Genomic DNA, 25827 nt, shown 5'->3' on the forward strand with positions numbered 1-25827 from the left:
AGATGTTGGCTTAAACACTTAACAACTGTAACATTCTGTTTCACTGGGGGGATAAATATAAGGCCAGTATTTCCGAGAACACTTATAGATCAAGCTATTATGTCAGTGCCATAGCAAAGAGAGATGCTTTCAGCTGATAAATGTTGCCCTCTTGCCCCTGAAACCCAGCCCAAAGCGAATGCTTTGTTTTAATAGCAAAACCTTCACAAAAGGTCAGGTTTACTTGTTACCTTTCTGTCTACAGTTTCCATCAGTAGCTCAGAATCTCATCACCCAAGCCATATGTCTCTGTTTTTTTTTAAAGGTGTGAAAAATGGAATGGAGAAATCTACCATGCTGGGGAAAGTACAAACTTCCCTCCCTAAAGAGGGAGGCATATTTGCCAGTGTTGTGGTTGTACCCTAATATTCAATTTTTTAAAAACCACCTATGGTGCTGTGGAACATAATAGGCAATTTGCTAGGTAATATATTGGGTACATTAAGGGTCTTTACTAGAGCATTCTGCTGCATGAAAAATGTTTTATTGCCTTCTGTTGGTACCATGATTTACAATCCTACTTATCCTTCAGTTCAAAAGAATTTACTTCCAACAAGTAAGCTTAGGATCACAGCCAAACTATAAGAAGTAACTGGGAAAAGCCAATAAGTGCTTTTTGAGTAGTTTGGCTCAATTTAACCATATTGAAACTATCACACAAACAGGGAAATGAAAGAGGAATATGTAGAATTTTAAGTTTCCCACAGAACCAAAAAAGCATGTTATCTAGCTAAAAAAAATATTTACCGTATTTTTTGCTCTGTAAGACTCACTTTTTCCCTCCTAAAAAAGTAAGGGGAAATGTGTGTGCATCTTATGGAGCGAATGCAAGCTGCGCAGCTATCCCAGAAGCCAGAACAGCAAGAGGGATTGCTGCTTTCACTGCGCAGCGATCCCTCTTGCTGTTCTGGCTTCTGAGATTCAGAACATTTTTTTTCTTGTTTTCCTCCTCCAAAAACTAGGTGCGTCTTGTGGTCTGGTGAGTCTTATAGAGCGAAAAATACGGTATATTTTTGTCCTATAGCTAAATATGTTGTAGGTATTCCTTTGTTAACAAACTACAGTTCCCAGGATTCTTTGAGGCAAGTTGTGCCTTAAAGTGGTATAAAGTGTACTGTGCTTTAGATGCATGGTGTGGATGTGACGCCAGTCTCATGGCGCATGCAGCTGTAGCTCTGAATGAGATTGGATGCAGAGCAAGGCCTTAATGGACAGGCAGGATTCTATGGGAAGAGGCGGTGCTTTCAAATATCCTGGCCTCATACCATTTAAGATTTGGGAGGTAAGAACCAGCAGGAAAAAAGTGTACACTACACTCCTACACACCATGATAATAAGAATTATATTGATTGCCACTAGATCAACATGGCACAACCCCTTCCCATCCCACCCACCACTCTAGTGAAGTAGTCTCCAACTTTTTCAGACTTGAGATCCACCTTCAACCCAAACTTTGCATTTGGGAACCCAATTCTTAATCAGACCATATATTTGTATAGTGTTAGTGCTGCTGACTGTTGTGAACAACCTTGGGTCCCATTGTGAAGTGCGTCCTGGCCCACCTGTTGAAGAGCAATGCACAAAAGGAGCGCAGGAAGGGGAGGCAGGGAGAAATGAGAAGGAACCAGACTAAGGCTTGCTCTGGCTCAACAGATAATGATCTCAGAGGATCTCTAGCATATTTCCCCAAAACTGGATTTTCAGAAGCCATCAACCAGTGCTGCAGGTTCAGGAAGAAGGGCATTGGGAGCACAAGAGTGAGGAATTAATTTGCATTGTATTTCTGTGTGGAACTTTCTATTTATGAGGGTATCTGTGGGGTAACGAGTCTCATATAACTAACCTGCTAAAATCTAATTAATGCATTTAAAGGTTAATACCAGAGTGAGCTGTCATGCCAGGCTTAGCTATATCACTTCTCTTACCTTGGGAGGAAATAGGTAATCAAGCCTATTGTATCTCCCCAGTCTACCTGAGAAGCTCAGCATGGGAAGAGGTTTGATTAGGTTGCTGCAGCTCAACTGCATGGCTCTCACCAGCCATTCTGGTGTTCTTATATCAATCATTTAGGAACTTTTACCACTTTGCAACCAAGCGAGTTTTATTGCCTGTGAAACTTTTCTGAATCTGATCTTTGGATAGTTTGTAAGCAAACCATTTTTAAACTTGCCAAATGTGTGGTCTTTTCCTATGCTGTAGTGAGAGGGAGACTTATTTGTGAGGGGACATTTTGGAACTCAGAGGGGCATATTTTAAAGGTCTAACTGCCTATATTTCCACGTTTTGTTTTGTGGCTTTAAAATCTGCACTGGGATTCTCTGACCAAAGACTAGTACTTGTCTCAAACTTGGATCTTGCCACCCAGGAATTCTCATTCTCTCTCTCTCTCTCTCTCTCTCTCTCTCACACACACACACACACACACACTGCTTTTTTCTTTAAAATTGTTTAGGGGTACAGTGGTACCTCGGGTTACATACTCTTCAGGTTACAGACTCTGCTAACCCAGAAATAGTACTTCGGGTTAAGAACTTTGCTTCAGGATGAGAACAGAAATTGCATGCCGGAGGCGTGGCGGCAGCAGGAAGCCCCATTAGCTAAAGTGGTGCTTCAGGTTAAGAACAGTTTCAGGTTAAGAATGGACCTCTGGAACGAATTAAGTTCTTAACCAGAGGTACCACTGTACTGTCATTTTGACTCAAGAAAATCACTATAGTGATTTTATAGTTCAAACTGGGATTCACAAAATGTTTAGGGGTATGCACACCCCCAGAAAAAAAACATGTGTATGTGTATATATGCGTGCGCGTGTGTGTATTTGTGCCAGCTGTATCTTATTATTTTACCCTTGCAATATAAAAATTCTTAGACAAATCAAACAGATTTTCCCCCCAAAAGCATTAGATTCTTGAAGCTAATGCATCAAACGCATTTCCTTACGTTTACTGCTTAACTTAATTGAAATGTGTTTCCAAGGAATGCCTAATACTACTTGGACTGAAAGGTATTATGTACACAAAGCAAACATTACTGATGACTATTTAAAGGCTTTCAACACTGCTCTCCATTAATTCATATGTGCAGGAAGTATTGGGTAAGACATTTTTCTACCTCTTGCTTAGCATTGTTTTACATTGTTAAAAACATTATATACCGAGTTTATTAATGTATGGGGATCCTGGCTCTATGTGCCAAATTTTATTAAATGATGGACTAATTAAAACTTTAGCAGTTCATGTGATTCACCTATTGAGTTTAAAACAAATAGTTTATTTGAGAATGCACCACTTTTCTTTGTGTTGCAGGTCGATACAGCTTGAATCACAGGCATCTTTTAAAGACAACCATGTTTATCAGAAACATGGTGGTAGGAATGCTTCTTATCTGTTCTCTCTGGACAGAGACCACCACAGCCGGTTCCAGTTTTTTAAGTCCCGAACAACCAAAAACTCAGGTAAATGCTGAACACATCGCTACGTCCCCACACTGATACTCAGTGGCATAGCGTGGGTTGTCAGCACCCGGGGCAAGGCAAGTAATTTGCGCCCCCTAACCCGTGGATTTGCGCCCCCTAACCCCCAGATGTTGCGCCCGGTGCAGCCGGCCCCCCCTGCACCCCCCACGCTACGCCACTGCTGATACTTTATCAAAAGGTGTTTCATCCTGGACAGTTAATCATTTGCCTATTGGGTTTGCATGTGATTTGTTTTTAGCAGCGAAAAGTCTCCCCAAAACCTACAACAAAGTTCCACCGCCGAGATGCAGAAACATTTTTGGATGTTCATGGAAGTGAGACTGAGAAAGACAGCAATGAAATAGAAATAAAGGTAACTACTCCATACCCTCCAACATTTCTCCAATAAAAATAGGGACGTCCCATTCATAATGGTAATTTTACTATTTATCCTCCACACATCTTACTGGGTTGCCCCAGCCACTCTGACCAGCTTCCAACATATATAAAAACATAATAAAACATTAAACATAAAAAACCTTCCCTGTACAGGATTGCCCTCAGATAGCTTGCGGGTCAGATAACTCCATACCCTCCAACATTTCTCCAGTGAAAATAGGGACATCCTAAGGAAAAGTGAGGTCAAATCAGATACTGGGATGGTCCCTGGAAAATAGGGACATGGAGGGTCTGCTACTCCCCACCCCTGCTGCCCCAAATCAACTTGTACCAAGCAAATTAAGAGTAAAATATTTCCCCTCCTCCTAAAACATTTTACTGATGTACATAGTATCTTAACAAAAGGGGGGAACCCCATAATTTAAGACATAGCATTAAGCATTTTCATGTACAAATAGCCACTGCCCAAAATCATACTCCAGTCAGAGATCAGTGCATATACAGATAACCCCATGCACAGTATGGGTAACCCAAAGGGCCCGAACCTTGAATCTTTTATGTTGGGTCTCGGATCTCTTGCCTCTTTCTACTCACTTTTAAAACTTTTATTTTTCATTTGCTTACAAGGCAGCTAGGGGTTGTAACTGAAGTCTTTTTAGTATTTAGTATCTAGCCACTGAACAGGATTCTTATTTGCAACAAGAATGAGATAATGAAGGACAGGACCCAGAAATTACTCTCTGTGTATGAAAACGGGACATTCTTTACCACCTCATTTGGTATTTAGGTTTTCCAATAACCTTGAGAGAAGAAGGTATGAACAGAAGAGTCGGGTAAGCTTTGCTGATAACTGGCTGCTTTGCATTCTTGCTGTGTCTGAAACAAAATAATGTCCTTGTGGCATGGATAAACTATTTCTGTGGCTCTCTGTATATACTGACGAAATAGAGCAGGGTCTGGTCTGTCTATACAGTCTTGTCATACAATGTCCAGGATAGTGTCAAATGCCTGTTCCAAGAACGTTGGGACAGTATCGCAGGGCCACCACAGGTAAAATAGGGATTTCTAGTCTCTCTTGCACCAGAAACACAACGAAGTCATGAAGGAGTAAGGCGCTATGTCTGCAGAAATGACTTGTGCACTGCAGATGAGGTTGTCCTTAAAAATTGTTTCAGACTGGTTTCTGAAATGGAATCTCTTATGTGGCAGCTTCCCACACAGTTCTTAACCCTTCCATATTGACCACAAAGCTCCAAATTATAAATAATGGAAACTAGGCCCTTTCTTCTAGAAGTAGGTCCAGTCCTCCCATTAGACAAAGTGAGGCAACTGCCACAGGCAGCAGGTGCTGACGGGGCACAGCAGCACTCCCATGGCTGTTCTTCATAACCCCTGAACCCTTTCTGTTGAAAGACAGAGGTTCAGTGGAGGATGTTATCCCTTCATTAGTGTTGAAATAAGATTCAGTTGTCAGTCCAGTCATCTTTTCATCTTGTCCCCTGCCTCAGGCAGCAAAATGTTTTGGGCCAGTCCTTCATGGAAATCATTTGTACACACAGATTCTGAAAAATGGTTAATGACCAAGCTACCTGGTGAGCACTTTGTAATTTGCATATGAATGCTGTTGCCTGGTTTTTCTGAGGCCAACTAGTTCTTTGGCTATTTTAGGCTTTGAAAGCGGATATAGAAAACAAGTCTTTAGTTCTGTAAATATTGCCTACAAAGTGTAATAGCCTGGAATGATTTTATATTGTGTTTTTATGTTGTGAACCACCCTGAGTTGTGCGGGTATATGGTAATAATAAATAGTAGTAATAAAGTCTAACCTTAACATCCTGCAACTTTCCTTAGTTCACTGTTCCCTTTGAAATTGGCATGAAAATCTCAGAAGATCAGTACAAAGACTATGGCCCAATACTGGAGAAGCTTCTGGAAGACATACTTGTTGAAGGCAATAAAGGTAACATCTCCTCATTCAAGGAACCAGGGTTTTTACCCAAATTCACTCCACAAGGTATTTGGAGATCAACTTTATTATTATTATTATTATTATTATTATTATTATTATTATTATTATTATTATTAATATACCCCGTATAACACATTTTGAATATCCTCCCCTAACTACATCAGTCCATGCAGTGATAAAACAATGACATCAGCTGCAAAGGCAACTCAATGCATTCCCTGCTATTGTACAAGCTGTAGGTTCCTTTCAATCTACTTGATAAATACCTCAGTTCTGTTTCTAGCCCAAGTCATCAGAAATTAAGGCTGCACACAAATGCACATCTACATGGGAACAAACATAACTTGTTTGAGTAAATTATGCTTAGGATCTGGTTGCACACCAACAATCCTAAATAGTTACTAGAGAATATTCCTCTTAAACAAGTGCTTCCAAGTAAATATGCTTAGATAGGAGGACTGTATACATGAATATTTTAGGATTATGCATTCAGAATAACTAGGCGGCCACCATGTTTTTCATTTGTAAATCTTGTGCATTTTCAAACCCATGTCATGATTTAATCATATTTTGAATGTATGGGACTTGTAATCTTTGTGGCAAAATGAACTCCAGCTGTTATCCATCACAGTGGAAAACAAACCTATTTTTATGTTTCAGATTGGAAGTGGTGGTGGGGTAGGAGACCCAATCTAAACAAAGCATAAGGCTCAGGAAATCCTGTAGGGTAGCACTCCTGCTAAAAGACAAAGTGTTCTATCAATGAAGTCACCCATTAATGCAACAAGAGTTCCTATGTGCTTGTCTATATCTGCCCCAGTGGGTTGGGGAAACCCCCATAACTAAGAACAGATTTCAGAGTTGTTGTTGTTGTTGTTATTTTGCTGAAGCGTTCTCTACCCGCTTTACTGCTATTGATCCCATGGAGTTAACACTTTATGTATGGGGACAATATATATATATAGCTTCTCATGTCTACCTTCATTCATATATTACTTGCTCTTTTAACAGGTAGAGCCTTGAAAATCATTTTACATTAACATAGCTTTTTATATTAACTACTGCCCTGTTGACCTTTCAGAAAGCCAAGAAACACAGTGAAAAAACAGCTGAAAATCGAGATGCTGGAGTTAACATAACAACTTTACATTAAAACGAGTTTCATGCTTTGAATTCTACTGCTTCAAATCTTACTTTATGCTATCTGACATACCTAATAAATGCCTTTATTACAGAATGTTAAAAGCATATCTAGCAACTTATTGGAAGATTCTGTGATGGCAAAGCTACAGAGCTTTGTAAAGAAATAAAATAAAATATGCAAATAAGAGGGTTAGCGGAAAGATTGTAATCAGGGGAAAGAGCTGGGAGACTAGAATAAATTTAGCTGGATATTATTGATTGCCTCATGCATTTTTTGCAGGAGAAAAGAATATCTGAGCTTGTGCTTATTTATCAGTTTCTAAAACAGTGTGGAATTTTCTTTCATCAAAGGAAGAACTGTGTTGACACTAGGGAATACAATTGCTACCACAAAAAAGGATGAGGCTTCCTGTTTATTAGCTATGATCTGGATCGCAGGCATAACTGCAAAGAATGACATTTTTTTGCTATGTTGCATGCATTTTAAAAAAGCAGGTCAAGGGACTCCTAAATTCTACTTCAAGGCAATTGAGCCACATTAGCATATCATGCTAAACTATACTATGTCCCATGCAGACATGCTGTGCTGGTCCTGTGGGTTAACCGTGAAGCGAGGTCCGAGTCCAGTCTGAAGGCAATCCATCAAAGCTGAAGCTGGGTCCAAGGCAGGGAGTCGGGTGAGGTCAGGAGCTCCGGCAGGACAGGGTGCAGGCAGGAACTGGCTACCAACAAATGGTGCTCCCGCAACCTGGCACTGGGGCTGGCTGGCTTTTATCTGCCCCGAGGCATAGGGCGGCCCCGGTCCACAGGTGACTCGCCTCTCCTGGCCTGGAGGCGAACACTCCTCCTGCGGGAACTTAGTTCCCTCCGCCTCTCTGCCCTGAGCCTCTGCAGCTCAGGGGAGGCTGGAGGGTTACCAGGCCGAGGCAACCTCCTCTTCCCCTGACGGAGCTGAGAGTGCAGCGCCTGCAGGCAATGGGTCCTCCATCACCTCAGGAGCCAGAGCAGACTCAGCTGGTGCCTGCACCTGAGGATCCAGCACAGGTGAGGACCCATCCTGTGCAGGCTGGGATTCCTCAGGTTCAGCCTCTGAGTCTGAATCCCAGGCCATTACACATGCTAGCTCCTAAGAAGATTGCAGCCTGGGCTTTTTAGGTCAGTACAGAATGGCAGTGATTGAGGAGGAGAGACCTTAACTATATTTCTGGGTTAGACCACCACACTGCTAGCATTCTGCACTGCCCTAAAAAGCCTAGGGAGGAGCAAAATGGGTCAAGTTCCTCTTTGCCAGGACATAAGAGCATGCTGCATCAGGCCAGTGGCCCATCTGGTCCAGCATTGTTCTCACAGTAGCCAACCAGATGCCCGTGGAAAACCCACAAGTGGAGCTTTATCACAAGAACACAAGAACACACTCTTTTTCTGTGGTCTCCAGCAGCTGATTTTCAGAAGCATAGCGCCTCCAACCAGAGAGCCAAATCATTCATGTGGTTATAGTAAGCCAAATCTGGGCTTGAGAGTTTCAAGGTGTCAAACAGCTAAGTTTGTGCTCCGGTGATGTTTTAAAGATGGAAAAGTGAGAGCTGTCTTATGACTGGAAAGGGAGAGCATGGTTTTATTGTTATTCCTACATACATACATACATACATACATACATACACCTCACACACGTGTGCAGAAGGAAAAAGTTACTTAGAATGCTATTTTCACAAACATTAGGAAACACTTTTAATAAAACAAATAGAAGTATATACAGAAGGACCTTTCCATATAACATGAAGACACTGCTGAACTGAAGGCAAAGGAAGAGCAGAGAACAACAATGTTTGCTTTCCATGTTATTGGTTGCAATACTTTAATTTCTTGCCCAAGAGTCATGTATACAACATGTATGAATATGTATATAAAAATATGTTTATTTACAAGTAATCTTTTTTAAGTCCAAATAATACATAATAGAACAATATAGAAACATGGAATCATTTTTCTTTATTAAAAAGGAACCCACTGCAGAGGTTAAAACTGCCTAATTAAAACAAAAACAAATCATGGTTTACCACAAAATAATCTTGAGAGCCTATTTCACTCCCTTGCTTTGTTTAATTACTTTGTGTGTGCTTCGGTTTCTGGAGAACACAGTGTATCTAGAGTAGCCTTCCTCACCCTAAGGCTCTCCCGATGCTGTTGGGACTCCAGCTCCCATCAGTCCCAGCCAGCATGGGAGTGGTGGTCCAACAACATGCAGATGACACCAGATTAGAGGTTAGATCTAGAGAGTATTTCACAGCCCTTTCAGTATCTCTGAGTTATTATGCAAATTCAGTTCAGTTTAAGGTTCTTGCCATATAGTTTATAGACATCCTTAGAAATGATCCTTTGTGCTAATGCATATGGGGGGGGGGATTACTATCATATACTGGTAATGTATGTCATTACTTCTTTGAGTATATTCATGCTATACCAAATGGAAGGTTTTCAACTAAGAATATATGGTATTGCAGTTACATGGACTGCAGCTTCAAGAGAAATAATCAGACAAGGCAAAGACAATTTAGGAGCACTTTCTTTTTTAAGGCTAAGCCTCGCCTTACCAGGGGTAGCCATCAGGGTCCACTGCCCATCATTCCTGGTCACTGGCCATGGTGGGGCTGGAGTTAATGGAAGTTGGAGTCCAACGTTTGGAGAGCACCATATTGACTACCCTGTACTAAGGCATCCCTGGCTTTCTCCTTTCTATTGGAAACTGGCCTTCTAAAAATGCTCAGTTATAATCTCCTTCAGATACATTAAAAAAAGCAAATAAAAAATTTAAAAAATCAATATGCTGACAATTTTTTGGCTGCCCAAGATAATTTAAAATTAAAAAAGAAAGCCACTCTTATGAATAAAATCAACACTAAGGCACCTTAAAAGGAAGGGAACAAATAGCAGAGGGGAGGGGAAGCAGCAGGAAAAGGTGTGAACTTTAAAGGACTGTGGTTCAATTAAGCACTTATTAATATTTTCCTTGTTTCCAGAAGTCACAATATCCAAGCTGGTCAACATTAATGTGCAAGTTCCAAATTTATATTTACATAAAAAGTATTTCCTCATCAGCTCTTTTCCACACTCCCTGGTGCTTCCCTACAAGTCATATATTCTTTTTGTGTTTTGTCTTAGAATGCCTAACATGGCAGGCAATGACACTTCCTTGAGCCGAGCAATCTCTTTAACGGTGTGCAGAGCTACTCCTGGATGTGAATACTGGCATACAGTCTTGGGAACCTGGAAAAAGAAGCAGCAGAGTTTTAGGAGATAAGGTTATTGTCTGCATTTGTGCCTTCAATATTTCACATTTAACAAACTCCCATCCATCTTTGACTCCCTTATCTTTGAGTATTTCTGGCCATGGGATCTCCCCCAACAAAATCATAGAATGGTAAAGTTGAGCCCACAAGGATCATTCAGTTCAACTCCCTGGTGTGCAGAAATATTTTGCCCAACACGGGGCTCAAATCCATGATCCTGAGATTAAGAGTCTCATGCTCTACCAACTGAGCTATGCCTCAGTAGCTCCTTTAGCTTTTTGAAATCAGCCTTCTTAAAGTCCAGATGGCATGTCAGACCTCCTGCAGCTGCTTCTTTCTTGTAGTTTCCTGCCCATTAACAGGTAGCACCGCCTCAGTTTTCTGCGCATCTATGAAGCTACTATCCCCAGTACCAGGTGTTTCCCTGTCATCTGTAATATTGTCTCCCTCCCCCTCAGGATTTACTTTAAGCTCTTCTGATCAGGTTTGTGAGATTCTTACCAAACACATTCTTGCCAACCACTGTGAGGTGCAGCCTATCTCTTGCCAGAAGTCCTTCCTTGAGGAAATGGAGACCATGGTCCAAGACCCCAAACCTTTCCTGATGACCCCACCTGTGTGGGCAGTGATTTGACTTTTGATATTTCCCCCTCTCTTCCTGGACCATGACTTTCAACAGGAAGGAGTGATAAAAAACCCCACTGCATTACGCTATATGAAGGGCCTGCTTCACCCTAAACCATTAACATTTTCTTTCAAACTACACCCCAAAACAAGAAAGGACATTATTTTAATGAAGTATCAATCAGCACACAATAAAGGGACAAAGGATTGCAAACAACCCCAAATAAAACAAAATACCTTACCTGCCTAGGAAGGAAATATGGCGCATCTGTTTCTACAACTATTCTACTTAAAGGGATTTTCTGAACTGACTCTCTAGCCTCTGTAGCAGATGGATATGTCAGCAGTGCTGTGAATCCAACAGTAAGATTTGGAAAGTGGTCCAACAATGGTTCTATGGCACTGTATCTGCCAGTAAAGCAATGCCTAAGATAGAGAGAAAACAATGGTCATTCTGCAACATACGATGGCCAACCAGCAACAGGAAAACAGTAATGCTGGCCATGCTAAAGACCACACAGCAAGCTGGACACAGAATGGTGGCTGCTATGTTGTTAATTTCTTCTTGGAATAAAAGCCACACTTCAGCCAAAATTGGTTGCGGAAGCTGCAGATTATAATTTTAATACTATATTCAAGGAATTACAGAATCTAATTTCAATGAAATAGAGACCTTCGAAGCATTCAAGTTATGTCTTAATTTTCACTTATGATTTTAGAATGCTGGTCTGAAAAATTAAATGGTAACTTTTTAAATAGAAAGGGAGATTTTATTTATGTATACACCGACTTTTTCTCTGACAGGAAATCATGGCAGCTTACAGATAAAATAAGAACAGCTAAAAATGTTGGGGTGGGTGGGAACAATAATTAAAAAACAATTAAACACACAACACATAGCTTTTTGAGATGTGTACTAAAAACATCCAATCACAACACAAACTGCATGGCACCAGCCCCCAAATTAAAAGCAGCCAGTTCCCCAAAGCATGTTCGAACAAGAAAGTATTCACTTGCCAGTGGAAAGACAATGAGGGAGCCAGCCTAACTTCTTTAGGGTGGAAATTCCAAAGTCTGGGAGCAGCCACCGAGAAGGCCCTCTCCTGCATCCCCACTAAGTATGTCTGAGGGTGGCAGGACCAGGAGAAGGGCCTCCCCCAAGGATCTCAGAACCCAGGCGGGTTTCTGCGAGGGAATACAGTGGTACCTCGGGTTAAGTACTTAATTTGTTCTGGAGGTCGGTTCTTAACCGGAAGCACCACTTTAGCTAATGGGGCCTCCTGCTGCTGCTGCGCCGCCAGAGCACAATTTCTGTTCTCATCCTGAAGCAAAGTTCTTAACCCGAGGTTCTATTTCTAGGTTAGCTGAGTGTAACTTGAAGCGTATGTAACCCGAGGTACCACTGTACATTCTTTCAGATACCTTGTACCTAAGCCCTATAGGTCTTTGTAAGTCATAACCAGGGAATCACAGCCATACAGAATTTTAGGACCTCTGGCCTTCAGCTTCTTTTTAAAGTCAAGGATGGGTAGACTTAAAATTATTTAATACAATTACCTGTGTATCTTGTAGTCTTTGGGTACGCATTTTTTCATGATTTCCAACAAGTCATCATCAGCATCTCTGCAGTGAATTACCAATGGTTTCCTTAAGGAAACAGCAAGATTCAGTTGCCTTTCAAATACCTGAAGCAAGCAAGAAAGGAGTATATCTTCAAATGCTATTAGAACTGCCCCGAGAACAAAACTGTAAGATGTGTGGAAAACAATCTAGTACCTCACTCCACCACTACCATTTATAATCTTACTACTTTTATCAACACAGTCCATTTTGTTAGGGAGTGGGGCAGGGGGGACATAAGAGAGAGAAAACTGTCCAGGAGCACATTTTCATTTATTTCATTTTAAAAGGCATTAAAGGAGCAGACTTGCTGAGCTTCAGTGTCAGTATTGTACATGATGCTGATGCAATTAGGAAACACCACATACTAAACTAAAAGCAGTATGAATAATTTAACACTGGATAAACAGATCAAATTGTAGATACTGACATGTTCAATAGATTTCCACTCATGCAACAGCTGCTGTAGGAAATGAAGGCAATTTTTACCAGTTCCTCTTCCTCCCTGCAGCTCCCTAGCCACTGAACAGCTGCTCAAGAAAACTTAGGGACTCTTCAAAAGAGTCCCAGGGGGTTGCAAGGGGGGAAACCAGCAACTCTGGATCCAAGCCGTTCAATGTATAGTTCTGTGTCTACAGCAAGTTTTTCGAACACATTTTCTTGAGAATTGTTCTTTTGCAGCCAACAAATATTACACACGATGATGCATTTTTCTTGCATTCTTCCTGTTCTGACCACTTACCTGAGCTATTGACCAAACATTTCTGCTAGTAGGTTGTTTGCTACCATACACCACTGCAATACTACTTTTTGGATGTAGAAATCACGTGCTGCTGAAATTCCAAAATATGGGGTATGTCTCTTTTGCTAATGTATTCAAACCAAAGCCCATTACGAGTGATTAGATAACAGAAATGCTTAAGAATTATTTCAGCTTCGTATCACCCCTGTGTTCTAGGTCAGCACTGCACATTAATACATTTAACCAGCACTACAAAATGATTTAGCCACCAATCCTCTTATTCTGTGGATTGCAATATACTCCGAGCAATGGACTGGAAAGGTTTTTTTTTTCCCAAAAGAAAGCTACTGTCATCTCAACTTAGTGGGTTTTTTGAACAACTGCTTCACAACTTTACAGACCAATGACATCTTACAAAGTGAATGACTTTTTTCTTCACAAATCTTAAGAGACACTGAGCACAGAAAGTAACAGCACTCTCTTTTACCTTATGTTGCGTTGGGACCTCAGTGCTACATTTGTAAGAGTAATCCAGCCCCATTTCGCCAAAGGCAATAGCTTTGGGGTGCCTCATTGCCTGCAAGATACTTCTTTCATGAAGGTCTGTGTAATAACGTGCAAAGTGAGGATGACAGCCAAATGCCCCCCAAACCATGTCTTCCTTTAATAAATCTTCCCATAAGTAGTTGTTCAATGTACGAGGATCACAAAAGTCAGCTATACATCCCTGAAATTCTTCAGGAAAGCTGCTACTGTAAGTCTTTCGAAACTTAGAAAAAGTGCCCCTGAAAGCTGTCTTTGTATATAACATATCCAAATGGCAGTGAGTATCAATAAACCCTTCTTTTAAATATTTAGGCAGGTCATCAGGCAAATCCTGGTTTGCACAATGATTGACAAAAGACTCTGACTTGCGAGATGTGGAGAAAATAGGAACACTTGATGCTACTTCTTTACTCCGTCGTCTGTTTTTCTCTTCATCGCCCAGTTGAGAACCAAGTGACCGGGGCCTAATACGCATACAAGGTTCTTTATCCCTTGGTGTAGTTGATGGGCTATCAGTTGAGGTATCTAATGAAACATCACAAAGATGGGTGGCATATGAGGTATCTTCAGAAGAACATGAAAAAGAAGAACAATCCACTGGCTTGCTGCAGCTTGTCCAATACTTTGTATAGTCGCTCATTCTGCGATTGTACAAATGAGGAGGATACATCACCAACTCTGTTGCCAACTGTGAAGTCTCCACTGTTTTTGGCGTACTGTGGTTTGGGATAGAATCCTCCTGGGAGAAAGTACTAGGTGGTTCTGCATCCTCCATGTCGGACCAATCACTTTCAGCCGAGGACTCTCTTTCTTTCCCCATTAACTGCAAGTCATGAAATAAAATGAAAAAATCAATTCAGCTTGGTTATCTTGCATCTGATTAGTTTAAATTATATGCAAGGGAAGATGACCAGGTCACAGGGGAAGAGGACAAAAATACAAGAGGTATGCAGATTTTGTTTTTAAAAGAAAAATAGACATGGCTCTCCAGCTAATCTCTGTTAGGCCTGCCATACCTATACTGGTTTGTAACAAAAGTAAAGGAAGATATGAGGGATTTTTTGTATAATTTAAGGCAACAATATGTGAAAAATGCTTAAGAATTGTAACATGCCATTCAGACAACTGGTAGAAAAGGCACATTGAAATAAAAGCATGTTAGTCTTGCGTTTGTTATTCACAGAGAGCAAACACCACTTTGTTTCGGATATTTGGTAGTCGACCACAAAAGGTAAGTAAAATTTGAGGATCACTGAAGACTTCTGTATTGATCAGCAATGCTATATGGGACACAATTTATTATTATGAGTGTCATCCAGAAAAGGCCACATGACATCATAAAAAGGATTAAATCAGTTTTGTACATTGCTACATGGCAATTTCTAAGTTAATGGAATTCAGAAAACTATCTCTTAATCCTGAATCATACAAACAACAAAGGTTGTATTTGTAACTACTATTTTGTCTTACATCCTGCACCTCTGAAAACCGCTACTAAACATTTCTACAACCATTTGGAAGGATTCTGTGTTTAAATAGCACCTTTTAGTAATTTAAATTTAAGTTTAAAGTTTCCTTAAACTACATTCTTTTCCTACTAGCTCAAGGGTGAATCCTTGAAGCTATCTTAAGGATTTCTCAAACTTTTGGGAATGTGTTTACTTTTAAGTGCTGGCTCTTCATTTGTGTGAAATCAATTACATTTCAGGAACATTTAGCTACGGTTTCATTTTGAAAACCTTATTCCACAACAGAATGCCTCACCTTCTCATTTACTTCTGAACTGTGGTCATCCACAAACACAGGTTTTGGAGAAGATTCCACAATAACTGTCCTCTGGAAATTCACAAACTCCTTTGCAGCAGTAACACAACGTGCATCAGATGAACTGGGGCAAACATATTTTTCTTTTGGCACAGTTTTCTGCTTTGTGAAGGTACTGTTGTATTTTGTTGTAGTTTTCTCACTGCTGCAACCTTGCTTGAACAGTTCTTCACCTTCATACCTGGACACTTCAGACACACTTCTCAGCTGGTTTCCTGGTCTCCCATACTCCTTTTTAGATGGACTGGCACAGGCATTTTCATCATCAGTTTGACTTTGCTGTTTGCTGGACTCTTGCTTATATTTTTGTTCTTCTTCAACCAGTAAAAGGTGAGATGTGCTTTTAAATTTACCATCTGATCTGCAATGCTCTCTGCAATCCTTTTTTTTACTCCGTCCAACAGAAATGTTGGTGTCTTTTGGCTCCTTTTCCAGTTCTGGTTCATCTTCAGATCTTGATAATGCAGACCTTGATAATGTATACCTTGAGCTGCCCGCTGGTCTAGAAGCCTCTTTTCCACTATGCCTAGAAATAATGTTTTCTTCTTTTGCAGCAACTTTCTGAAAGGTCGACTCCTGCTTAACTTCCGGTTCATCTTCAAATCTTGTTAATGGATGAATGTGCCTTGAGCTGCCACCTGGTTTGGAAGCCACTTTCCCACTATGCCTAGAGGTTTTCTTTTCTTCTTTTGCAGCAGCTTTCTGGAAGACAGAGTCCTGTTCAACTTCTGGTTCATCTTCAGATCTTGATAATGCACGAATATGCCTCAAGCTACCCTTTGATCTGGAAGCCTCTTTTCCACAATGCCTAGAGATATTATGTTCATCTTCTGCAGCAGCTTTCCGAAAGGTGGACTCCTGTTTAAAGTCTTTTTCTCTTTCTGAACTTGAAACTACAGATACACGTCTTGAGCTGCCATCTGACCCATGAGACTCTTTTCTATCCTGCCTGATAGAAATATTAATGTGCTCTTTTTCTATGGTTTTCAGACAGTTTGACTCTTTTCCAGGTTGCTGCTCTCCAAGTTTTGATGCTGTTGAGGGACGTCTCAGGTGGCCAGTTGATTCAGATGCCACTTTTTTAGGAACGCTTTCTTCCAGGGTTCCATTTGGAGGTGCCACCTCCCTTCTAGGTCGCAGTGGTCCCCCAAGTATAGCAAGCAGAGCTTTGCGGTATATTAGTCGAGATCCTTGGTCCTGGTCGTTCATTCTCCTCCTGCCACATTCAGCACCTGCTTCCTTTGAAGCACCTTTTCTTTCTGTGCTTGGTGTGAGGCTTGGACCTGTCTCACTGCAGCCATCTTGTTTAATCTAAACAGTAAATAACAGTGTAAACTTCATACAACATACCTAGTATCCATTTCATAGAAATGATATCTTCACATTGTAGGTTAAAAAGGCCAGCCTAAAAGAACCATACAATAGTTTGCAAAAAAAAAAAAAGGGGGGGGTTGGTTAGGGCAAATTAGTCCTAAGCAACTGGACATAAGTTAACAAATTTCTGAAAACCTGACTATCCTCAAAAAGTATGAAAAGCTACCAAGGATGCTCCACTAAGGCTGCAATCCTAAGGGGCAGAGAGAGAGAAATGTGTTTTAACCATCATATTTAAAGCACTGATGAATCCACACTGCTACTGATTCCCATTGGCTAGATTTCTCATTGGAAACAGTACAGGACAGACTTACACCAGGTCCCATGTGGGAATATCTCTCTCTCCAGTTTGGAGGCGCTTCAAAGCTGCTGAGAAGACTGTAAATCCAAAGACTCAAAGTATTTCACAGTCCTCCCCTAACATGCCCACAAACAGCTTAAACATGCCCCGTTTGGCCCAACAACTACAATAGGGCCAGAGTTATAGAGGCACTGTGGCACTGGAATCAGACATAAGTTCTAGCACTGGAGAAGCTCTGGTATATATGGCTCCCTCTAAGACACTTCCCAAGGGACAAAGAATTGCAACCTGAATACATTTTATTTAAATATTCATACAATTTCTATCCTACCCTTCAACAAAAACTCCCAAGGTAGGATTTCATCATCCATGATAAAAACTATAAAAACAAACAAACACAAGTACATTATAAACAAATGCAATTCCCCTCGACCCTGTCTGATATTCCAATATTTGTCATCACTTATCTACCTTTTGTTTCAAGGATTCTTGAGGCGAAGACGTCACATTTTCCTCCGACATGTCACAGGCGGGACGTTTTACAAGGAACAGTTTATTGGAAAGAGGGCGGTCTGGGCTCTCTCTAAGAATGCTGTCAATTCCATCATTCGTTTCAGTCTCATCAGAGGAAGAATCCGCTGCAGCGAAGGAAGTTCTCGAGAACGCTTTATAAGACTCTGGAGCTTTCCTGAATGTAGCTGTCTCAATGGATGTAGCAGACCTACTGCTAGGGGAAGGCTGTGACGGCGCTTCTTTGGCGAGTCTGCGATATTTGGCGGGCGATCCAACAGACAAGCTGTCCCACTCTATTTTACGCCTCCTGTTTGGCTGCATTGAGGCTGGATTACCTGAGCATAAAAAGAGAGAAAAGCCAGAGTTTTTAACACATACACGCTGCCCAAGCTTGCGCCGCAGAGAGACCGCACATTTCTGTAATGTGTGAGAACAGCAAGGCGTTAGAAACATGTCCTTTTAAAGTATGAACTTATACAGTGGTACCTCGGGTTACATACGCTTGAGGTTACAGACTCCGCTAACCCAGAGATAGTGCTTCAGGTTAAGAACTTTGCTTCAGGATGAGAACAGAAATCGTGCTCCGGCGGCGCGGCAGCAGCAGCAGGCCCCATTAGCTAAAGTGGTGCTTCAGGTTAAGAACAGTTTCAGGTTAAGTACGGACCTCCGGAACGAATTAAGTACTTAACCCGAGGTACCACTGTACATGTGTATGCAAAGACTGGAGAACAGACTGCCATGCTCCCCGACTTCCACCACAGAGTTTCTCAAGCGCACCCAGGCTAGTGCCCACAGAACTCAGGTACCTGTGCTTATCAAGGCCCTGATCCACCCATGTCACCAGCAACTCGCCAGGGCGCCTCTTTCTATCCTCCCCCCCTTGAACACCCATAAAGGAGGACCAGAGGAAGAGGCCGGAGCTCCCAGCCTGCCTTGAGTGGGAAGCAGGAATGCGGGCGAGGGCGGGGCAGTTGACCAAGAGGCTCGCCGGAGCCACAGCCCGCCTAACTCCTGGAAGGAGGAAAGAGGCCAGGAAGAGATTTCCTCAGGGGCTGCAAGCGGCCTCCCTCCTTGCCAAGCGCCGGCAGCCATTGGCTGCCTTCACTGGGGGGCCCGCCCCTTCGGAGACGAAGCCGCCTTCTTTCCCTCCCCGCATCAGCCGCCCCCCCTTGGGGGAACATTGCCCCACGCGCGGCTTCCACTTTTCAAACTAGGGCGGTTGGCAGTTACAAGGCCGCGCGGCGCCTCCCTCTCCCCCACCCCCACCCCGCCCAGGGCCCCACTCTCGTCGCTCAGTACAGTACCGCGCGCGCCTCCTCTCGCTCGCAGCCGCCCTGTTCTTCACAAAGCTTAGGGGCGGCAACCGAACGCCGGGAGAAGCGGGGGGGGGGAGGGGGAAGGTGTTGGACAGGCTCGTCTTCTGATTGGGTGAGAGGAGGGTCAGGGGGCGGGCGCGTGCCCGGCGCAGGGGTCCGCGTGACTGAAGCGCAGGGCAACATAACGGGAAGAGGAAGCGAGCTTGGCGGGGGGAAGAAGCGCGCTTGCGCAACCTGTTCGGCAGCTGGTTAAAGTTGGGCGTGAATGGGGCCGCGCCGGACGCAGGCTCCGTTCTTGTCGCCGGCTGGCGAAGACCCCGCAGAGAGAGGCCGTCCTCTCCAGAACGCCCAATTCCGTGGGGAATTGTGGCTGGTTGTGGTATTCAGACATTTCTATGCAACTGGAGATGACCACTGGGGCCTTAGTCACGTGCTGAGAGCAAACAATTGGGATCCAAGCAACCCCATCTGCAGAGAGACACTCAGATAATTGAACCATCTTGCTAGGGCCCTACAGTGTGGAGTATGAAAATACAAGGCACTTTAGTGATAGCTATATATGGCCCACACTTGATTTACCAGCATTGTGGAATTCTGACCTTTTTAACCGCTTGAAATGCTGTGAAGATGGTTTTTGAAATGTTACTGTTGAGTTTTACTGTGTACTGTATTGTACTTTATGGGATTGTGTGCTGCAACCCGCTAGGGGTCCCGATAGATGTAGAGCAGGCTATTATAAACAAAACAAATGTATGTTCAGTACCATAAACAGTGGCACATATAACTAGAGAAAGAATTTATATGGAGACAGAACACCGTAGACCATTAAAAGGACCACATTCACAAAACAGCCTTTTTCAATAATTTATTTCAAATGTATAATTTGTTTTAAGCATTTGGAGCAATAAACCTGAAAAGCACGTATATTGCAATGATGAGTTATGGAGCTCAAAGGGGGGGGGGAAATATAGCTATTCAATAAAGCCAAGGAACTGCATAATAATCTATTTCTGTCATCTCTTTGGATGCTTCAGACCGGAAGCTTATACAAATTTACTTAGATGTAAGCCCCACTGAACTTAATGACACTTATTTTTCAGTACACAAGTCTTAAGATTGCACTGCAAGACTTGCCCCTGCAACCCCAAAACTCCAGCAAGCAAAATTATTAATGCCAAAAAGGATAGAACACAATAGATGCAAATATACTTCAAAACTTAGTTTTTTAAAAAATATCAAAGTTCTGAAAATACATAAAATACAAAATATGCTACAAAATATTTCCAATATACAGTATTCATTAATAGCTTCAAAAGCTAAACACTGTCAGTGAATAAATAGTTTTATAATAATACCATTAGCTTACTAGCAAACTTAAACCCCCAAAATCACCAATACAGCATTAATATTTTCTATACAACCATCCCTTTGAACCACTTACCATTAGGAGGTAAATAATGCAGTTTTGCTGAAGAAGCAAAAGGTTGTTGCTACATGAAACAGAAGTACCAAGTCTATCAGCTAGAGTAATCTTGGATTTGTTGTTGTTGTTTAGTCGTTTAGTTGTGTCCGACTCTTCATGACCCCATGGACCAGAGCACGCCAGGCACTTCTGTCCTCCACTGCCTCCCGCAGTTTGATCAAACTCATGCTGGTAGCTTCAAGAACACCATCCAACCATCTCATCCTCTGTCGTCCCCTTCTCCTTGTGCCCTCCATCTTTCCCAACATCAGGGTCTTTTCCAGGGAGTCTTTTCTTCTCATGAGGTGGCCAAAGTATTGGAGCCTCAGCTTCACGATCTGTCCTTCCAGTGAGCACTCAGGGCTGATTTCCTTAAGAATGGGTACGTTTGATCTTCTTGCAGTCCATGGGACTCTCAAGAGTCTCCTCCAGCACCATAATCCAAAAGCATCAATTCTTCGGCGATCAGCCTTCTTTATGGTCCAGCTCTCACTTCCATACATCACTACTGGGAAAACCATAGCTTTTACTATACGGACCTTTGTTGGCAAGGTGATGTCTCTACTTTTTAAGATGCTGTCTAGGTTTGTCATTGCTTTTCTCCCAAGAAGCAGGCGTCTTTTAATTTCGTGACTGCTGTCACCATCTGCAGTGATCATGGAGCCCAAGAAAGTAAAATCTCTTACTGCCTCCATTTCTTCCCCTTCTATTTGCCAGGAGGTGAAGGGCCCAGTCACCATGATCTTTGTTTTTTTGATGTTGAGCTTCAGACCATATTTTGCGCTCTCCTCTTTAACCCTCAATAAAAGGTTCTTTAATTCCTCCTCACTTTCTGCCATCAAGGTTGTGTCATCTGCATATCTTGGATTTAGGACTGCTTAAATCTCTATAGTATTGAAATATGTCTCATTCACAGGATTTTGCCAAATTTGGGCTACAATATTAATACCTGGAATTATGTCCTATTGGTTTACCTGGTAATATGTCCTATTGAACTCAGTAGAACTTACTTCTGAATAAGCATGCATAGGACTGCATTGTTAGTGTGAGTTACTGTATTCTGAATTATATTTCTAAGGAATGTACAAACTAGACAGTCCTGCAAAATGTATATTATTTTAGCTGCTATAGATGCATTTTAAATTTAGAGCAATCAGAACTCTGACCAGTTTTGTCTGCTTGGATGCAAAGCACAACATCAGTTCTGTATATTGCATCACACTAGGGTAACCTATGTTCAAACCTCCTTGTCTATGAAGTTCACTGAGGTGACTTTGAGCCAGTCATCATCCCTCAATGTAACCTAACTTGCAGAGATGTGATGATAAAAGGGGAAGAAACATGTGTGCTGTCTTGAGTAATTGGATATACATGTAAGAAATGAATAAATAAAATCTAAATACAAATAGAATTCTGACCATAGCAGTTCCTTAAGCAAGTAACTTGAGTCTTCATGTTGTAAAGAATAATTCTCTTGCCATGTCAGAGGAGGTTTGTGTAAAATAAAAAGACAATGATAAAACCATGAGCAAGAGAAGACCCCCCCCAAAGCATTTTATTCATAGTGCAGGCAAGCACTATAAATGTACCATAAAATTCAGTTTATACAATGGCTAGAGAAGGATGCTTTTCCCTCTTGTTCTGTTCTGTGCTTCACTTTGGCTGCAGCCTTTGGTTTCAAGAGAGCTGTGTCTACCAAAATACATTTCAATCACAGCCATAAAGCTGTGAATATAATCTTCTTGACACTAATCACCTCAAGTGGATGCTCTCCCCATCCTATCCTATATATTGTATAGGTACCCAATGTAACTTCAAAAAATGCACCGTGCTTTTGTTTCTACTGCCAGTAAAGTTTAATCTTCTGCAAACTGCATGGATGATAATTTAGTTACATCAAATCTTCAAGGAGTTCACAAGTATTTATCTTATTTTCTTCATACAATAAAAATCGTTCCATCATCTTTTTCTTTTTATCGTTGATTTTTATTTCTTTCACCCCTGCTGAAAGAAAGCGCAAATAAGCAATGTAATATAGTGACATTACAAACAATGTATACAATCACTAATTACTGAGGTAAAAGTTATTTTGAATAAGCTATAGAATGTTGATTTTCTTTGAGTTAACCTGAAGGAATTGCTGAAAAGTTGCTTATACTTAGGAGGGGCTAACCTGTGGCCCTCCAGAAGTTGTTTACAGCCTCTTGTCCATTACTAATTCCAGGCACTTTTTCAGACCCTCAACTCTTGGGTCTAATGTAAAGGAGAGATAGAGGTGGATGTCATCGGCATACTCAGGACGCCATTGCCCAATCCCTGGATGATCTATCCCAGGGATTTTATGTTATACAGCAGGAGAAACTACTGCTAAGGAATCCATTTCCCCCCAAGAGTTGATTCATTTTTTAAAAAAAACTGAGGGCCACTACAAAATCGAAACTATTGCAGAATAAGCGAAGTATGATGACAACATGAAACCCATCTACCACATCCTACATGATACCAAAATGGTGTTAATTACATGTCACATAATTTAGCTCCAACAGTCCAGGTCACAGTATAATTCTGAAGTTACCTATTTTTGTTTTAATTGAACTTGCTTCCCCATGTGCTTGGAACTATCCTAGAACCCTTGCATGATACCACTTCTCTTACTCTTTCAAATCCTTCCTATAAGTCCACTTTTTCCATAAAGCCTTTGACACAACTATCTAGTTCCCAAGCCTTAATGAAATACTCTCACTACGCCTAAGCATCTGAAACAGCCGCATATTCCTTCCCTGTTTACCCTTCATCCACTTATCTCACCTTTCTCTTGGCTGCCCTGTGGCCAATTTTAGACTGTCAGGTTTTCAGGACAGGGATCATCTTGCCATGCAAATTGATGAAATAATAATATTTGTATTACTGTTATTATATACTTCATAAATGTTCCTAATTTTCCTCAAAGAATATTTAAAAGTTACCTTGTTACCTTGTGAAGAACAGGCAGCACCAGAGCTTTCCGTATTTGTATTTGATGGAGTTGTTTTATTTAAAGAACCAGTTATTTCTAGTGGCTCCTTATTAGAGTCCATATTTTTTGTTGAGAAGACACTGCTATATTCTGAATCATTTGCCAGAGGCTTTGTGGGAGAAACATTTTCTAGATATTGAGAGTTGTTGCTTGGTGGCTGGCAGGCAGCAGCAGCATCTGTAGGGTCCCACGAAAAGTTACTTGATTCATCTGACTCGCAAGGGACCCGTAATATCTGCCCAGAGTATGTTTCAGGAGACATGGCGCTCATCAAAGGTGGCAACAAATCTCCACAGTTCAAAGACCCGGGATTTGCTTCATTTGAGAGACCAAAATGAAGGGGGCTGGCGGACTCATCGTTTTCTTCTGGAGTATTCATGGAGAGTCCATGGTATCTGTTCCACTCGGGCATTTTCTGACACTGTATTTGATGATCTGCCATTTCGATTATTTCATGCATCTGTTTTTTTAACAGCAATGTTAAAACAGCTTATTCAGATTTTCCTCACTAAAAGAATGCAACTGCTTCCTTCAACACTTAGGGACACACACTCTTAAGCAAACAGGTAAGTACTTAAGTACTTAAGCAAAAAAGTACCGTATTTTTTGCTCTATAAGACTCACTTTTTCCCTCCTAAAAAGTAAGGGGAAATGTGTGTGCGTCTTATGGAGCGAATGCAGGCTGCGCAGCAATCCCAGAAGCCAGAACATCAAGAGGGATTGCTGCTTTCACTGCGCAGCGATCCCTCTTGCTGTTCTGGCTTCTGAGATTCAGAATTTTTTTTTCTTGCTTTCCTCCTCCAAAGTGGTCTGGTGCGTCTTATAGAGCGAAAAATACGGTAAGTACTAAGAAAATGAAAGGAGTGGAACTTTGCCTGCTGCCTCCACTCATGACACTGCCTGTCCTGCTGGCCTCATCTCCAGCGTACATCCACTGTATAGTAAGGGATGCCCACCAACACACAGGAGCCCCAGTTGTGTGAAAGGCCTCCAACTGCATGTGTGTAGGTGACCCTTTGCAGATGTCCAGACAAACTCATAAAGATCAGAGGCATAGGAGCAGCAGGTCAGAAGTGAGGCCAAGGGGTTGCGATCTCAACCCACTCCATGTGTGACCCCTCATCCCCACCCCATTCATGAAGAGGGATATGGTTTATAGACATATTATGAGTGCTGGCATTCTAGCAACGAGTCTGGAGTATTATGCTGTCACCTCATCACCAGCAAGACAGCCTGTATCTACTGCTGTGAGGGTGGTGGCCCCCTGCCCTACATCTGTTGGCCTCAATCCTTTATAGATGTATGGTCTGCCCACTATATGGAAAAAAACTTGGACAATCTTACATCCACCTTTTCTACAATGATCTAAGTCACTGTTTGTGTAGCATCATGGTGCTTATTGTAGTAAATGCATAAAATGTGAAGAAAAGAGTCTGTTTGCAGATTCTGGTTTCCTTTCTGATCAAACAAATCTTTAGTGTTTTATCTGTTGCCGTGTTTCGTGGCTTTATCGCAACAGATATTTTCATTATTCTATAAGCGGTCTCGTGAATCTTTTTATTAAGGAACAGTGTATAAACAAACAAACGTCCCTCAAGTCTAGGGATATATATCTTCCTGTCACTCTTTGCAGCTAAGACCAGTGTGTGTACTCGTGGTGTCCAATAAATCAAGAATCTGTTCTGTGTGCTGATTTTGCACAAACTAGCTCCCCTACCCCAAATAATAGCCAGATGCAGGACAATAGCAGAGATACAGACCTGCACTACTCGGCTGCAAAGCTATAAGAATGCAGGGCAAAGCTTTGCAGGAAGTGGAAAGAGAAGGACACTTACCTCTGCCATGTTAGCATTTTTTTTCCGCAGGCAAACACAGGAAGCAGTGGCCAACCAAACAGCAGTCATTTCTGGTAAGTGACCTGCAAGCTTGTCTTGATATTTGTGACATATTTCTGTGGCAGCGAGTCTTTCAAAGGTTTTCTCCTTAGAATTGGATAGTTCCTTTGCCGCCTGGATTTCATCAAGGAAGACATCTTTCTATGGAAGAAAATGAGAAGGAGAAATGCAGTGTGCTCAGCTTCTTTTGTACGAGAACAATATTAAGCTGGCTAGCTAATTCAGACGACTGCCTCAAAATTACACTATGAAGCAGAGGACAGTGTTCATATTTAATTTTCATATAATTAAGGCAGGTCATAC

General features: G+C 41.7%; 3 protein-coding genes across 21 annotated transcripts in view; 1 reads left to right on the forward strand and 2 right to left on the reverse strand.

Annotated features, from left to right (window-relative positions):
• The first annotated feature begins 3035 nt into the window (after positions 1-3035).
• GHRL (ghrelin and obestatin prepropeptide) lies at positions 3036-7098 on the forward strand. Its single transcript, XM_083493665.1, has 5 exons — positions 3036-3133; positions 3345-3493; positions 3753-3866; positions 5744-5852; positions 6943-7098. Exons 2-5 carry the CDS (start codon positions 3386-3388, stop codon positions 6960-6962), a joined length of 351 nt encoding a protein of 116 aa, XP_083349791.1. The 5' UTR covers positions 3036-3133; positions 3345-3385; the 3' UTR covers positions 6963-7098.
• Positions 7099-8707: 1609 nt separating this feature from the next.
• On the reverse strand, positions 8708-19260 carry TATDN2 (TatD DNase domain containing 2). Of its 6 annotated transcripts, XM_083491319.1 has the most exons (8): positions 19107-19156; positions 18534-19045; positions 17794-18306; positions 15588-16958; positions 13765-14646; positions 12473-12600; positions 11158-11341; positions 8708-10268 (listed from the first exon to the last, which is right to left on the reverse strand). In XM_083491319.1, the coding sequence occupies exons 3-8, from the start codon at positions 18286-18288 to the stop codon at positions 10128-10130; spliced, it is 3201 nt and encodes a 1066-aa protein (XP_083347445.1). In that variant the 5' UTR covers positions 18289-18306; positions 18534-19045; positions 19107-19156; the 3' UTR covers positions 8708-10127. The 6 variants fall into 6 exon arrangements, with proteins under 6 accessions (XP_083347445.1, XP_083347442.1, XP_083347444.1 ...); XM_083491316.1 differs by lacking the exon at positions 18534-19045 and having other exon boundaries at positions 17794-18170; positions 19140-19260; XM_083491318.1 differs by having other exon boundaries at positions 18542-19246.
• A 741-nt stretch (positions 19261-20001) lies between these two features.
• IRAK2 (interleukin 1 receptor associated kinase 2) overlaps positions 20002-25827 on the reverse strand; it is a 33431-nt gene continuing 27605 nt past the window's right edge. For 2 of the 14 annotated variants that reach the window (XM_083491820.1, XM_083491816.1), the window contains 4 exons: positions 25465-25665; positions 23580-24089; positions 23422-23481; positions 20002-22614 (listed from right to left, as the gene is read on the reverse strand). In XM_083491820.1, coding sequence (XP_083347946.1) covers positions 23458-23481; positions 23580-24089; positions 25465-25665 — 735 coding nt within the window. In that variant the 3' untranslated portion in view covers positions 20002-22614; positions 23422-23457. Of the gene's footprint in view, positions 22712-22786; positions 22867-22914; positions 23482-23579; positions 24090-25464; positions 25666-25827 lie in introns of all 14 variants that reach the window. The other 12 variants (XM_083491819.1, XM_083491815.1, XM_083491813.1 and 9 more) reach the window with 8 other exon arrangements.

This window comes from Podarcis liolepis, assembly GCF_965112155.1.
Source record: "Podarcis liolepis genome assembly, chromosome: 2".
NCBI lineage: Eukaryota > Metazoa > Chordata > Lepidosauria > Squamata > Lacertidae > Podarcis > Podarcis liolepis.

Bases quoted from the DNA above. Each gene is read 5' to 3' on its own strand.
- GHRL (XM_083493665.1), top strand. From the start codon at position 3,386: ATGTTTATCAGAAACATGGTGGTAGGAATGCTTCTTATCTGTTCTCTC. The intron at 3,494-3,752 runs GTAAATGCTGAA...ATTTGTTTTTAG, and splicing joins CCGAACAACCAAAAACTCAG to CAGCGAAAAGTCTCCCCAAA. The intron at 3,867-5,743 runs GTAACTACTCCA...AACTTTCCTTAG, and splicing joins GCAATGAAATAGAAATAAAG to TTCACTGTTCCCTTTGAAAT.
- TATDN2 (XM_083491318.1), bottom strand. From the start codon at position 18,288: ATGTTTCTAACGCCTTGCTGTTCTCACACATTACAGAAATGTGCGGTC. The intron at 16,959-17,793 runs GTAGATAAGTGA...TTTACTGTTTAG, and splicing joins AAGAATCCTTGAAACAAAAG to ATTAAACAAGATGGCTGCAG. The intron at 11,342-12,472 runs GTAATTGTATTA...TCTCTATCTTAG, and splicing joins AAAGACTACAAGATACACAG to GCATTGCTTTACTGGCAGAT.